Source organism: Ammospiza caudacuta, chromosome 39 (assembly GCF_027887145.1).
Source record: "Ammospiza caudacuta isolate bAmmCau1 chromosome 39, bAmmCau1.pri, whole genome shotgun sequence".
Taxonomy (NCBI): domain Eukaryota; kingdom Metazoa; phylum Chordata; class Aves; order Passeriformes; family Passerellidae; genus Ammospiza; species Ammospiza caudacuta.
Genome location: NC_080631.1, coordinates 748,911 through 764,559, shown reverse-complemented (window position 1 = coordinate 764,559; position 15,649 = coordinate 748,911). Strand labels below are relative to the sequence as shown.

The 15,649-nt window shown below is 41.9% G+C and overlaps 2 protein-coding genes across 4 annotated transcripts in view; both read right to left on the bottom strand.

Annotated features, from left to right (window-relative positions):
* RBM23 (RNA binding motif protein 23) overlaps positions 1-9,287 on the bottom strand; it is a 48,753-nt gene extending 39,466 nt beyond the window's left edge. For all 3 annotated transcript variants that reach the window (XM_058823208.1, XM_058823211.1, XM_058823209.1), the window contains exons 1-7: positions 9,193-9,287; positions 8,368-8,450; positions 8,209-8,283; positions 6,526-6,573; positions 4,620-4,666; positions 3,589-3,636; positions 1,742-1,876 (exon numbers count right to left, since the gene is read on the bottom strand). In XM_058823208.1, the coding sequence (XP_058679191.1) occupies positions 1,742-1,876; positions 3,589-3,636; positions 4,620-4,666; positions 6,526-6,573; positions 8,209-8,283; positions 8,368-8,403 (389 nt within the window). In that variant the 5' untranslated portion in view covers positions 8,404-8,450; positions 9,193-9,287. The remainder of the gene's footprint in view (positions 1-1,741; positions 1,877-3,588; positions 3,637-4,619; positions 4,667-6,525; positions 6,574-8,208; positions 8,284-8,367; positions 8,451-9,192) is intronic.
* A 2,299-nt stretch (positions 9,288-11,586) lies between these two features.
* The window catches only part of PRMT5 (protein arginine methyltransferase 5), a 39,507-nt gene continuing 35,444 nt past the window's right edge, over positions 11,587-15,649 (bottom strand). Inside the window, 2 exon segments of the mRNA XM_058823212.1 lie at positions 11,587-11,841; positions 12,873-12,937. Of these exon segments, the coding sequence (XP_058679195.1) occupies positions 11,689-11,841; positions 12,873-12,937 (218 nt within the window). The 3' untranslated portion in view covers positions 11,587-11,688.

The following is a 15,649-nucleotide window of genomic DNA, read 5'->3' as shown; positions in this document are numbered from 1 at the left end:
TTTTGATATCTTTTGGGAATTTTGGGGATATTTTTGGGGAATTTTAAGGGATATTTTGTGGATTATTTGGAGATTTTAGGGGATTTTTGGGGATATTTTTGGGGATTTTTAGGGGGGGGATTTTTAAGGATTTTTAACGGATTTTTTGTGAATTTTTGGGGATATTTTCGGGGATTTTTGAGGGATTTTTTTGAGATTTCCGGGATTTTTTTGAGGTTTTTTTGAGGATATTTTTCAATATTTTTTCGGGATTTTATGGGGATCTTCTGACAATTTCTGAGTTTTTTTAAGGATATTTTTGGTGAATTTTTGGGAATATTTTGTGGGAATTTTTGGTGGATATTTATGTGGATATTTTATGAATTTTTGGGGATATTTTTGGGAATTTTTTGGGGGATTCTTGAGGGATTTTTGGGGATATTTTTGAGTTTTTTAAGGGATTTTTTATGGATTTTTTGGAGATTTTTGGGGGCATTTTGGGGTATTTTTGGGGATTTTTAAGGGATTTTTTGTGAATTTTTTGGAGATTTTTGGGGATTTTTTGGGGGGATTTTTGGGGATATTTTAGGGGACTTTTGGGGTATTTCTGGGGGATTTTTTGAGGGATTCTCGGGGATTTTTTGGGTATCTTTTGGGAATTTTTGGGGCTATTTTTGGGCATTTTTAAGGGATATTTTGTGGATTTTGTGAAGATTCTAAGGGATTTTTGGGGGGGATTTTTGATTATATTTTTGGGGATTTTTAAGGGAATTTTTGTGGATTTTTTAGAGATTTTTGGGGATATTTTTGGGGATTTTTGGGGGATATTTTTGGGAATTTTTGGGGGGATTTTTGGGGATATTTTTGGGGATTTTTTGAGGGAGTTTTTGGGGATATTTTTGGGAATTTTTGGGGGATTTTTGAGGGATTTTTGGGGATTTTTTTGGGATTTTTAAGGGATTTTTTGTGGCTTTTTTGGAGATTTTTGGGGGAGATTTTTGGGGTATTTTTTGAGGAATTCTTTGTGGATTTTTTGGAGATTTTTGGGGATTTTTTGGGGGGAGTTTTGGGGATATTTTGGGGATACTCTGGGGGATTTTCACAGGATTTTTTGGCTGCCTGCTCCTGTCACCCCTGCTGCGCCTCTCCCGGCTGAGGCCAATTGGGGATTTTGGGGAGATTTCAGGATTTTTTGGGGATGTTCTGGTGGCTTTTTTGGGTATTTTTAGGGTATTTTTGGGGGATTTTTGGTGGATTTTTTGAGCATCTTTTGGGAATTTTTGGGGTATTTTTGGGGATTTTTAAGGGGTATTTTGTGGATTTTTTGGAGATTGTAGCGGATTTTTGGGGTATTTTTGGGGATTTTTTGAGTAATTTTTTGTAGAGTTTTTGGATATTTTTGGGTATTTTTGGGGGATTTTTTGTGGATTTTTTTGGGCGCTTTTTGAGTATCTTTTGGGAATTTTTGGGGCTATTTTCGGGGATTTTTTGGGGATATTTTTGGGGTATTTTTGGGGATTTTTTGAGTAATTTTTTGTAGAGTTTTTGGATATTTTTGGGGTATTTTTGGGTATTTTTGGGGGATTTTTTGTGGATTTTTTTGGGCACTTTTTGAGTATCTTTTGGGAATTTTTGGGGCTATTTTCGGGGATTTTTTGGGGATGTTTTCGGGGATTTTTGAGGAATTTTTTGTGGATTTTTTGGACATTTTTTGGGTATCATTTGGGCATTTTTGGGGCTATTTTGGGGACGTTTTGGCCACCTGCTCCTGTCGTCCCTGCTGCGCCTCTCCCGGCTGCGGCTGCGCCGGCGCTCGCGGCTGCGGCTGCGGTGGCGGCTCCTCCGGTCCCGGCTGCGGCTGCGGCGGCGCCGATCCCGATCCCGGTCCCGGCTGCGGCTGCCAAAATCCCCCCAGAAATCACAAATACCCCAAAAATCCCCCCAGAAATCACAAATCCCCCCAAAAATCCCCTCAAAAATCACAAAGCCCAAAAATCACAAAGCCCAAAAATCGCCCCCAAAAATCACAAATCCCAGAAATGACAAAGCCCAAAAGTCACAAATCCCCAAAAAAATCCCCCCAAAAATCACAAAGCCCCCCAAAAATTCCCCAAAAATCACAAGCCGCAATAATCACCCCAAAAATCACAAATCCCCCCAGAAATCACAAATCCCCAAAAATCCCCCCAAAAATCACAAATCCCCCCCAAAAATCCCCCCAGAAATCACAAACCTCAAAAGTCACAAATCCCCCCAAAAATCCCCCCAAAATCACAAACCCCAAAAATCACAAATCCCCAAAAATCCCAAAAATCACAAATCCCAAAAATCACAAAGCCCAAAAATCCCCCAAAAATCACAAATCCCAGAAATCACAAATCCCCAAAAATCACAAATTCCCAAAGTGCCTCCAAAAATCACAAATCCCCCCAAAAATCCCCCCAAAAATCACAAATCCCCAAAAATCACAAATCCCCAAAAATCCCCCCAGAAATCACAAACCCCCAAAAATCCCCCCAAAAATCACAAAGCCCCCCAAAAATCCCCCCCAAAAATCACAAATCCCAAAAATCCCCCCCAAAATCACAAATCCCCCCCAAAAATCCCCCCCAAAAATCACAAATCCCAAAAATCACAAATCCCCCCAAAAATCACAAACACCAAAAACCCCCAAAAAATCACAAATCCAATTTTTACCCCCAAAATCCCCGGTTTTCGCCCCAAAATTCCCAATCTTTATCCCCCAAATCCCCATTTTTTTCCTCAAAATTTCCAATTTCCTCCCCAAAATCCCCAATTTTTGCCCAAAATTCCCAGTTTTTCTGCCCAAAAATCCAATTTTTATCCCAAAATGCCCGTTTTTCACCCCAAACTTCCCAATTTTTGCCCCAAATCCCCGTTTTTCCCCCGAAAATCCCAAATTTTTACCCAAAATTCCCACTTTTTTCCCCAAAATCTCCAATTTTCTCCCCCAAAATCCCCAATTTCTGCCCCAAATTCCCATTTTTCCCCCTGAAAATCCAATTTTTATCCCCAAAATCCCCCTTTTTCGCCCCAAACTTCCCAATTTTTCCTCAAAATCCCCATTTTTCTGCCCAAAATCCCCATTTTTCTGCCCAAAATTCCCATTTTTTCCCCCGAAAATCCAATTTCTATCCCCAAAATCGCCATTTTTCCTCAAAATCCCTCTTTTCCCCCCAAAATTTCCTCCCCCAAAATCTCCAATTTTTACCCAAAATTTCTATTTTTCCCTCAAAATCTCCAATTTTTACCCAAAATTCCCATTTTTTCCTCAAAATCTCCAATTTTTCCCCCAAAATCCCCAATTTTTGCCCAAAATTCCCATTTTTTCTGCCCAAAAATCCAATTTTTATCCCCAAACTTCCCATTTTTTACCCAAAATTCCCATTTTTTTCCTCAAAATTCCCATTTTTTCTGTCCAAAAACCCAATTTTTATCCCCAAAATCCCCGTTTTTCTCCCCAAATCCCTGTTTTTCACCCCCAAATTCCCATTTTTTACCCAAAATTCCCATTTTTTCTGCCCAAAAATCCAATTTTTGCCCCAAATCCCCGTTTTTCACCCCAAAATTCCCATTTTTTTGCCCCACCTGTGTCTGTGCTCGCGGCTTCGGCTCCGGCTCCGCTTCTTGCGGCCGCTGGAAACGGGGAAAAAACGGCAAAAATTGGAAAAAAAAATTGGGAAAAACTCCCAAAAATTCCACCCCAAAATTCCCCCAAATTCACCAGAAAAATCTCAAAAATTCCACTCAAAAATTCCCAAAAATTCCCCCAAATTCACCAAAAAAGTCTCAAAAATTCTACTCAAAAATTCCCAAAAATTCCCCCCAAAATTCCCCCAAATTCACCAAAAAAGTCTCAAAAATTCCACCCAAAAATTCCCAAAAATTCCACCCCAAAATTCCCCCGAATTCACCAAAAAAAAAAAAAAAATTCCACTTAAAAATTCCCAAAAATTCCCCCAAAAATTCCCCCAAATTCACCAGAAAAATCTCAAAAATTCCACTCAAAAATTCCCAAAAATTCCCCCCAAAATTCCACCGAATTCACCAAAAAAATCTCAAAAATTCCACTCAAAAATTCGCAAAAATTCCACCCCAAAATTCCCCCGAATTCACCAAAAAAATCTTAAAAATTCCACCCAAAAATTACCAAAAATTCCACCCCAAAATTCCCCCAAACTCACAAAAAAAAAAAAAAAATTCCACTTAAAAATTCCCAAAAATTCCCCCAAAAATTCCCCCAAATTCACCAGAAAAATCTCAAAAATTCCACTCAAAAATTCCCAAAAATTCCACCCCATAATTCCCCCAAATTCACCAGAAAAATCTCAAAAATTCCACTCAAAAATTCCCAAAAATTCCACCCCAAAATTCCCCCGAATTCACCAAAAAAATCTTAAAAATTCCACTCAAAAATTCCCAAAAATTTCCCCAAAATTTCTCTCAAAATTCCCAAAATTTGCCCCAAAATTCCCAAAATTTCACCCCAAAAATCCCCCCCCAAAATTTCCGAAATTCTCATTCAAAAATCGGGAAAAAAAAGAGAAAAATTTCCCAAAAATTCCCCCAAAAATTCCCCAAAATTGCCCAAATTTCCCGATTTTCCCCCAATTCCAAACCTGCTCCCGCTCTCCTTCCTGGGCTCCTTGGGCTCCTCCTGCGGCGGCTGCGGAGAAAATTCCAGAAATTCCTCAAAATTCCACAAAAAATTCCACAAAATATTCCACAAAATTCCCCGAAAAATTCCACCAAAAATTCCACAAAATTCCCCCAAAAATTCCCAAAAACATCCCAGAAAAAATTCCACAAAATTCCCCAAAAATTCCACAAAATATTCCACAAAAAATTCCACAAAAGTCCACAAAAATTCCCCCAAAATTCCACAAAAAATTCCCCAAAAAATTCCACAAAATTCCCAAAAAAATTCCCTCAAAAACTCCACAAAATTCCACAAAAAATTCCACAAAATTCCCCCAAAAATTCCACAAAATTCCCCTAAAAATTCCCCAAAAATTCCCCAAAAAATTCCACAAAATTCCCCTAAAAATTCCCCCAAAAATTCCACAAAAATTTCCACAAAATTCCCCAAAAATTCCCCCCCAAATTCCCTAAAATTCCACAAAAAATTCCACAAAATTCCCCCAAAAATTTCACAGAATTTCCCAAAAAAATTTCCCAAAACATCCCAGAAAATTCCCCAAATTTCCCAGCTGGAACCCCCAAAAAATTCCAAAAAAAAAATCCCCAAAAAATCCCCCAAATTTTTCCCAAAATTCTCCTAAAAATTACCCCAAAAAATTCCAAAAATTTTGCAAAAAATCCCCTAAAAATTACCCAAAAAAATCCCTCCAAAATAAAAAAAAAAAATTCCCAAAAATTCCACCCAAAATTCCCCCGAATTCACCAAAAAAATCTCAAAAATTCCACTCAAAAATTCCCCCCAAATTCCCCCAAAATTTCTCCCAAAATTTCCCCCAAAATTCCTCCCAAAATTCCCCTCAAAATTCCCAAAATTTGCCCCAAAATTCCCAAAATTTCTCCCAAAATTTGCCCCAAATTCCCAAAATTTCCCCCAAAATTCCCCTCAAAATCCCCAAAATTTGCCCCAAAATTCCCAAAATTTTCCCCAAAATTTCCCTCAAAATTTCCCCCAAATTCCCAGAATTTCTCACCTGCGACCCCCAAAATTCCCAAAATTTTCCCAAAATACCCAAAATTTCCACCAAAATTTGCCCCAAAATTCCCCTCAAAATCCCCAAAATTTGCCCCAAAATTCCCAAGATTTTCCCCAAAATTTCCCCCAAATTCCCCCAAAATTTTCCCCCAAATTCCCAAAATTTCTTCCCAAATTTGCCCCAAAATTCCCAAAATTTCTCCCAAAATTTCCCCCAAATTCCCAGAATTTCTCACCAGCAACCCCCAAAATTCCCAAAATTTCTCCCAAAATTCCCCTCAAAATCCCCAAAATTTGCCCCAAAAATTCCCAAAATTTCTACCAAAATTTCCTCCAAAATTCCCAGAATTTCTCCCAAAATTTCTCCCAAAATTTCCCCCAAAATTCCCAAAATTTCTCCCAAAATTTCCCCCAAATTCCCAGAATTTCTCACCTGCAACCCCCAAATACCCAAAATTTTCCCACAAATTCCCAAAATTCATCCCAAAATTTCTCCCAAAATTTCTCCCAAAATTCCCCTCAAAATTCCCAAAATTTCTCCCAAAATTTTCCCCAGAATTCCCCTCAAAATCCCAAAATTTTCCCCAAAATTTTCCCCGAAATTCCCAGAATTTCTCACCTGCAACCCCCAAAATTCCCAAAATTTTCCCAAATTCCCAAAATTTCCCCAAAATTCATCCCAAAATTTGCTCCAAAATTCCCAAAGTTTCTCCCAAAATTTCCCCACAAAATCCAAAAATTCCCCCAAAATTTCCCCCAAATTCCCAGAATTTCTCACCTGCAACCCCCAAAATTCCCAAAATTTCCTCAAAATTCCCAAAATTTCCCCGAAATTTCCGGAATTTTCTCACCTGGGCCGGGGGCGGCTCCGCTGGGGCCTTGGAGGGGCCGGGCTGGGCCTGGAAAATGCAAAAATTTGGGAAAAATTTTGGAAAAAATTTGGGGAAAAATTGGGGAATTTTGGGAATTTGAGAAAAATTGGGAAAAACTGAAAAAAATGGGGAATTTTAGGGAAAATTTGGGGGAAAAATGGGGAATTTTGGGAATGAATTGGGGAAAAATGGGGAATTTTGGGGAATTTGGAAAAATTGGGGAAAAAACTGGGAAAAAATTGAGGAATTTTGGGGAAATATGGAAAAAAATGGGGAAAAATTTGGGACAAAATTTGGAAAAAATTCGGAAAAAATTGGGAAATTTGGGAAAAAATTTAAGAAAAATTGGGAAAAATTTGGGAAAAATTCCAAAAATTCCCCCAGAAATGCCATGGAAATTGGGAAAAATTGGGAAATTTGGGGAAAATTGGGAAAAAATTGAAAAAAAATGGGGAATTTTAGGGAAAATTTGGGAGAAAAATGGGGAATTTTGGGAATGAATTGGGGAAAAATGGGGAATTTTTGGGAATTTGGAAAAATTTGGGAAAATACTGGGAAAAAATTGAGGAATTTTGGGGAAATATGGAAAAAATTAAGGAAAAATTGGGAAAAAATTGGGAAAAAATTGGGGAATTTGGGAAAAAATTTAGGGAAAATTGGGAAAAATTTGGGAAAAATCCCAAAAATTCCCCCAGAAATGGCATGGAAAGTGGGAAAAAATTGGGAATTTTCGAAAATTTGAAGAAAAAATTGGGGAGAAAATTTTAAAAAATGGGGAATTTTAGAAAAATTGAGCAAAAGTGGGGAAAAATTTGAAAAAAATGGGGAATTTTAGGGAAAAATTGGGAAAAAATGGGGAATTTTGGGAATGAATTGGAGAAAAAATTGGGAAATTGGGAAAAAATGGGGAACTTTGGGGAATTTGGGACAAATTGGGAAAAAATTGAGGAAATTAAGGAAAATTTGGGAAAAAAATTGGGAAAATTTGGGGAATTTTAGCGAAAAAAATTGAGGAAAAATTGGGGAAAATTGGGAAATAAAATGGGAAAAATTTGGGAATTTTGGGAAAAAAATTGGGAAAAAAAATTTGGAAAAATTGGGGATTTTTGGGGAAAATGGAAAAAAATGGGGAATTTTGGGGAAATTTGGGAAAAAATTGGGGAATTTTGGAAAAAATTGGGGAATTTTTTTGGGAAAATGGGAAAAATTGGAAAAAATTGGGGAATTTAGGGAAAAAATTGGGAAAAATTAGGGAATTTTGGGGAAAATGGGAAAAATTGGAAAAAATTGCGGAATTTTGGGGAAATTTGGGAAAAAATGGGAAAAATTTGGGGAATTTTGGTAAAGATTGGAAAAAATTGGGGAATTTCTGGAAAAATTGGGGAATTTTGGAAAAAATTGCAAAAAAATTGGGGAATTTTGGGGAAATTGGGGAAAAATTGGTAAAAAATTGGGGAAAATTGGGAAAAAGGGAGCAAAAATGGGAGAAGTGAATTCCAAAAGCTCCAGTTTTGAATAAAATTGGAGTTAAAAAATGAAAAAAAAAATTGGGATAAAAATGAGGCAAAATTTGGGATTTTTGGGGGGGAATTTTGAGAATTTTTGGGGGAAAATTTGGGGAAAATTCCCAATTTTTTGGGGGGAATGTTGGGGTTTTGTCACCTCCTCCTTCTTGTAGGGCGCCTCCAGCATGGCCTCGATGACGATGTCGAAGTCGTCCGACGTCATCGCGTCCGCCTGCGGAAATTTGGGAATTTCAGCCCCAAAAATTCCTCCAAAATTCCCCAAAAATTCCCCAAAATTGGAAAATTTTGGTCTCACCGGGTCTGGCAGAGCTTTGGATCCCCCCGAGTCCATCCCGGGGTTTTTTTTTGGGGGGGAAACCCCCGGAATTTGGGGTTTTCCTGCAATGACGTCATAGGAAAATGGGCGGTGATGTCATCCGAGTGGTGACGTCACTGCCCGCCTATAGGAATCAACGGCGCCCAAGCCACGCCCACTCCCATTGAAAACAACGGCGCCTAAGCCACGCCCACTCCCATTGAAAACAACGGTGGCCAAGCCACGCCCCCTCCTATAGGCAACAATGATGATTAAGCCACGCCCCCTCCCTTTGGCAACAACGGTGCTTAAGCCACGCCCCCTCCCATAGGCAACAACGGCGTTTAAACCACGCCCCTCCCATTGAAAACACCACTATTGAAGCCACGCCCCTTCCCATTGGGAACAACTGAGAATAAGCCACGCCCGCTTCTAATAAACTATGTAGCCACGCCCCCTCAGGCAAGCCGCGCCCCTTTTATTTTAAACAAACGCTTAAGCCACGCCCCCTCCTTAAAGCCGCGCCTCCTCCTATTTAATTAGTTTCCTAAGCCACGCCCCCTCCGCGAAGCCACGCCCTCCCTGCTAACAACAACTGTCCGCAAGCCACGCCCCCTCACGCAAGCCCCGCCCCTCTGTCCCTCCCTCAGCGCCCCCTGGCGGCGCCGCCCTCAGGCTCCGTTTCCCGCCCTTCCCCCCCCCCCGTCCCCGCTTTCTCCCTCAGCCGCCGCCGCTCCCCTCTCCCCGCGCCCCCCTCCGCCCCTGCCACGACGTTACGGCGCGAAAGGCTCTGACGTCATGTCGCGACAGCGCTGCCGCCCTTACCGGCCCCCCCTGAGCCCCGAAGCGGCGGCGGCGGCGGCGGCGGCGGCCCCGGACGCGGCGGCAAAGATGGCGGCGGCCTCCAGAACCTTCCCCCCTCCTCCTTCGCCCTGCCCGCTTCGCCCGCCCCGCCCGCTCCGCGCTGCTATTGGCTGAAATCCAGCATTGCTGCCTTCCAATTGGCTAGCGGAGCCGCCCGTAATAGCGCAGCGTCGCTGATTGGCTGCGTAGCCTCAAAGTGTCGGTTCGGCGGATTGGTGGATGAGACGCGCGCGGTGATTGGCCGAGAGTAAGAGGGGGGGGTGCGCTCCGCCCCTTCTTGCTGCGTTGTCGCCATGGCAACGCGACCTAGCGCGGCCTGCGGAGCCTGCGCTCGAGTACCGATGAGTCGCGGCGGCCAAAAAATGCAAAATAATTAAAATCTTGGGCAAAAATCCCAGGCAATGTGATTGAAACGCGCTGGGGGAAGTGCGGAAGGCGGCGAGGGGCGCGAGGGAGGGATCTGAGGCAGCTAAAATGGGGCAGCTGATGGTGGGGGGGACAAAGAGCTAAAAATGCTCCCAAATTATCATAAATTCTTCAATATTGACCCAAATTCCGTCATTTTGCCTCAAATCGGTTCAAAATCTTCTTATTTCCACCCCATTTTCACCAATTCCACCCCATTTTCACCAACTTTCTACGTTTCTGTGCCTGTATTTCTCATTTAGCCTTGAATTTTTGATGCTTTGTCCAAAATTCCCCAATTTCCCTCAGAATTTTATCTTTATTCCCCCCACTTCCGCTATTCCCCAAAATTCCATGTTTCCCCACAAAATTTTGCCTCTTTCCTTCATAATTTCACCATTCCACCTAAAAATCAACATTTTCCATAAAGAATTGTACCTAAAATTCTCCTTTTTCCCTAAAATTTCCACTTTTTTCCTTAAAAATTCCATTTCCCCCCAATTTCCACCTTTCCCCCTCATCATTTTATCCTAAATTCCACATTTTCCACCCTAAAATTTCCTTTTTTTCCTCCACCCGAAATATCAAATCTATCCCTTAAAAATTTCCCCGTTTCCTCCAATTTTCACTTTTTTTCCCTCAAATTTCCTCAACTTTAACCGAAATTTCCATTTTCCTCCCAAAACCAACATTTTCCCCTCAAAATTCCGTCTTTTTTTTTCCCAACCCCGCAAATTTCTCCCCAAATTTTGCTTTTTCCCTGCCCAAACCTCCCAAATTCCCCGATTTCCACCCAAATTCCCTTTTTTTATCCCATAATTCCAATATTCCAATTTTTTTGCTGTTTTCCTCCAAAATTCCCAAATTTTTCCACATTTCCCCCCATTTTTCCTCCAAAATTCCCAAATTTTCCCCCTCAAGTTTTTTCCCCAAAATTCCCAAATTTTTCCACATTTCCCCCCATTTTTCCTCCAAAATTCACAAATTTTCCCCCTCAAATTTTTTTCCCCAAAATTCCTAAAATTTTCCACATTTTCCCCCCATTTTTCCCCCAATATTCCCTTTTTTTTTTCACTTTTCCCCCAAATTTATTTAAATTTTACCCCCGAAATTCCACTTTCTTCCCGATCTTTTAAAATTTCCCTCCAAAATTCCTAAATTTTTCCATTATCCCTTACAATTCCCCATTCTTTTTATTTCCCCGCTTTTTTCTAATTTTTCCCCCAAAAATTCCAGTTTTCCTCAATTTCTTTTAAATTTTACCCCCAAACCTCCCAAAATTTTCCACATTTTCCTCCCCAAAAATCCAAAATTAAGGCTTCTTTTTAATTTTTCCCACAAAATTCCACTTTTCCCCCCCATTTTTCCCCTCAAAATTTTTTCTCCAAAATTCACAAATTTTTCCACATTTTTCTCCATTTCCACCCCAAAAATCTCATTTTTTTTTTAATTTCCCCCCCCAATTCCTCTTTTTTCCCCAACTTATTTAAATCCCCCCAAAATTCCATTTTTCCCCAAATTTATTTAAATTTTTTCCCCAAAAAATCGCCAAATACTTCAAAACCTTTCCCACAAAGCTCCTTTTTTCTCAAATTTTTAAAATTTTCCCCGCAAAACCCCCAAGTTTTTCTTCATTTTTCCCCTCAAAACTCCCCACTGTTTTTTAATATTTTTCCCACAAAATTCCACTTTTTTCCCCACTTTATTTAAATTTCCCAAATTTTTTTTTTTTTCCCCAATTCTTTAAATTTTTTGTCCCCAAAATGTCGGTTTTTCCCCCCAAAAACGACGCTGGGCTCTCTCCATCTGACTCTTTATTCCGTCCGTCCGTCCAGCTGTCAATCATTCCCAGCCCGCGGCTGTAGCTCCGCCCCCTGCGGGTGGTGGAGGGCGGAGCAAAGCGATGACGTCACTGCCCATTTCTCCGTCCAGCTGTCAATCACTCCCAGGCCATGGCTGTGGCCCCGCCCCCTGGGGGGGGGGGGTGGTGACGGGGGGCGGAGCAAAGCGATGACGTCACCGCCCACCCGTCTCCCTCCAGCTGTCAATCACTCACAGGCCGATGGTGTAGCTCCGCCCCGTGGGGTTGTGGAGGGCGGAGCAAAGCGGTGACGTCACCGCCCACTCGTACCACACCTTGCTGGGCGTGGCCACGCGCCAGAAGGCCACGCCCACTTCCTGCCCCGCCCGCACCGGCACCGGCTGCTGTGATTGGATAAGAGAGAGAAAAGGGGCGGGGTCAGAACGCCACGCCCACTTCCTGCCCCGCCCGCACCGGCACCGGCTGCTGTGATTGGGTAAGAGAAAAAAGGGGCGGGGTCAGCACGGCCACGCCCACTGAGACAGCAAACTATGAGGGTAAGGGTGGCCACGCCCACCAAGATGGCCGCTACGATAATTACAGGTGGCCCCGCCCACCAAGATGGCAGAAAAGGGACGTGAGAGTGGCCACGCCCACTGAGGTGCTCAATATGGTAATTAAGGGGTGGCCACGCCCACTGAGGTGCTCAATATGGTAATTAAGGGGTGGCCACGCCCACCAAGATGGCCGCTACGATAATTACAAGTGGCCCCGCCCACCAAGATGGCAGAAAAGGGAAGTGAGAGTGGCCACGCCCACTGAGGTGCTCAATATGGTAATTAAGGTGTGGCCACGCCCACCAAGATGGCCGCTACGATAATTACAGGTGGCCACGCCCACCAAGATGGCCGCTATGGCAATTAGTGGTGGCCACGCCCACCAAATATTACATTTATGGTAATTAGAGGTGGCCACGCCCACCAAGACAACAAATATCGTAATTAAAATTGGCCACGCCCACTGAAAATTTACATTTATGGTAATTAACAGTGACCACACCCACCAAGATGGCCGATATGGTAATTAGGGGTGGCCACGCCCAAATTTCCTTTGATTTTTCCCCCAAAATTCCCGAATTTTCCCTAAATTTTGCCAGAAATCTGATTTTCAAAACCAAATTTTCCCCAAAATTCCCAAATTTATTTCAAATTCCCAAAACTTTTTATAATTTTTTTTTTTTTTAATCATTTTTTCTGGAGTTTTACCTCAAAAATTTATTTTTTTTTTTTTTTAATTTCCCAAAAAAAGTCCAATTTTTTTTTCGGAATTTCCTAAAAAAATATCCCAAAATTTTTTTTTAAATTTTTCAAAAAATTCAAAATTTTGGTTGGGATTTTGCCCAAAATTTCAAATTTTTGCCCCATTTTGGCCTCACCTTGATGGGGAAGAAAATGGGGAACCAGGAGAACAAACCCGGCGAGTGCGTCTCGGGCCGGATGCCTGAAAAATCACAAAAATTTCCCAAATTTGCCCAAAATTCCCAAATTTCAACAGCCCCAAATTTTCAAAATATTCAAACTTCCCAAAAATGCCCCACAATTTCCCTTTTTTTCCCTAAAAAATTATAAATTTTTCCCCCAAAAAACCAAGAATTTCCCTCAATTCTTCGTTCAAAAATTAAGGTTTTTAAAATTTTCTATTTTCCGCAAATTTTTCTGTTTTTCTCCTAAAAATTGCCATTTTTCTCCTAAAATTTCCAATTTTTAGCGAAAAATTCCCTTCAAATTCCCCAAAATTTTTTGCCCCATTTCCGCTAAAAATTTCAAGTTTTTTCCTCTTGAAAAAATCCGAACTTTTTGCCCAAATTCTTCGATCTTTCCAAAATTTTAAAACTTTCTTTTCTAATTTTCCCGTTTTTATTCCAAAAAATATTTTCCCCCAAAATATTTTGGATTATTTTTCCCCAAAATAAATCCATTTTCCCACAATTCCCTCATTTTTACCTTTACAATTTCCAATTTTTCTCCAAAAAAATTCAATTTTTTCCCCAAATATTTCTCTTTTTTTTAATCTCAAAAACTTCCAAAAATTTTTAAAATTTTCGTTCTGTCTCAAATTTTCCCCTTTTTTATTTTTTTGTTTTACCATCAGGAAATTTCAAATTTTCACAGGAAAAAAAATTTCTGAATTTTCTCGATTATTTTTTGGTTTTTTTCCCAAATTTCTTCATTTTCCCCATGGCCACGCCCCCCACAGCCACACCCACTTAGGCCACGCCCCCACACCTAAACCACGCCCCTTTTCCCCTTTTTTAACCCCTTTTTTCTCCCAATTTTCTGCCATTTTTACCCAAATTTCTCCCTTTCCCCCTCAAATTCCCACGGCCACGCCCTCACAGCCACACCCACTTAGGCCACGCCCCCAACCCCCAAGCCACGCCCATTTTCTTCTTTTAGCCCCATTTTCACTCCATATTTTTCCCTATTTTTTCCCCATTTTTTCCCAATTTTTCACCCAAATTTCTCCATTTTCCCCCCAAATTTTTCCTGTCCCTTCCTCTAAGCCCCTCCCCTCTAAACCCCGCCCCCAGACCAAAACCACGCCCACTTTTGCCACCTTTAACCTTTTTTTCTCCCCAATTTTCCACCATTTTCTTCCAAACTTTCCACCATTTTCTGCCCAAATTTCTCCATTTCCCCAAGGCCACGCCCTCACAGCCACACCCAGTTAGGCCACGCCCACAAACCACAAGCCACGCCCATTTTCTTCTTTTAGCCCCATTTTCACTCCATTTTTCCCCCATTTTTTCCCCATTTTTCACCCAAATTTCACCATTTTCCCCCCAAATTTTTCCTGTCCCTTCCACTAAGCCCCGCCCCTCTAAGCCCCACCCCAGACATAAGCCACGCCCACTTTTGACACCTTTAACCTTTTTTTCTTCCCAATTTTCCACCATTTTCTTCCCAACTTTCCACCATTTTCTGCCCAAATTTCTCCATTTCCCCATGGCCACGCCCCCACAGCCACACCCACTTAGGCCACGCCCCCAACCCCCAAGCCACGCCCATTTTCTTCTTTTAGCCCCATTTTCACTCCATTTTTTTCCCTATTTTTTCCTTATTTTTTCCCCATTTTTCACCCAAATTTCTCCATTTTCCCCCCAAATTTTTCCTGTCCCTCCCTCTAAGCCCCGCCCCTCTAAACCCCGCCCCCACACCAAAACCACGCCCACTTTTAACACCTTTAACCCTTTTTTCTCCCCAATTTTTCCCTTTTTTCCTCCACTTTTTGCTCAAATTCCTCCACTTTCCCCGTGGCCACGCCCCCACAGCCACACCCAGTTAGGTCACGCCCCCAAATCACAAAGCCACGCCCATTTTCTTTTTTTAACCCCATTTTCTTCCCAATTTTTACGCAAATTTCCCCATTTCCCCCTCAAATGTCCCAATTTCCCACATGGCCACGCCCTCACAGCCACACCCAGTTAGGCCACGCCCCCAACCCCAAAACCACGCCCCTTTTTCCTTCTTTAACCTCAATTTTATTCCATTTTTCACCCAAATTTCCCCATTTTTCCTCCGTTTTCCACCCAAATTTTTCCTGGTTTTGACCCAAATTTTTTGTGCCCCTCCCCCAGGCCCCGCCCCTCGAGGCCACACCCCAGACCTAAGCCACGCCCCTTTTTCTTTCTTTAACCCCTTTTTCTTCCCAATTTTTTTATAATTTTTAACCCAAATTTCTCCATTTCCCCCATGGCCACGCCCCCCACAGCCACACCCAGTTAGGCCACGCCCACAACCTCAAAACCACGCCCCTTTTCTTCTTTTAACCCCATTTTTACTTTATTTTTTCCCATTTTTAGCCCAAATTTTCCCGTTTTTTCACCGTTTCGCCCCAAATTTTTCCCGCTCCTCCCTCTAAGCCCCGCCTACCAAAGCCCCGCCCCCAAACCCAAACCACGCCCATTTTCCTCTTTTAACCCCATTTTCTCCCCAATTTTACCCAATTTTCTCCATTTTCCTCTCAAATTCCTCCATTTCCCCCATGGCCATGCCCTCACAGCCACACCCATTAGGCCACGCCCCCAACCCCAAACCACGCCCCTTTTTCTTCTTTTAACCCCATTTTCTCCCCAACTTTTACCCAAATTTCTCCATTTCCCCCTCAAATTTCTCCATTTCCCCCATGGCCACGCCCCCACAGCCACACCCA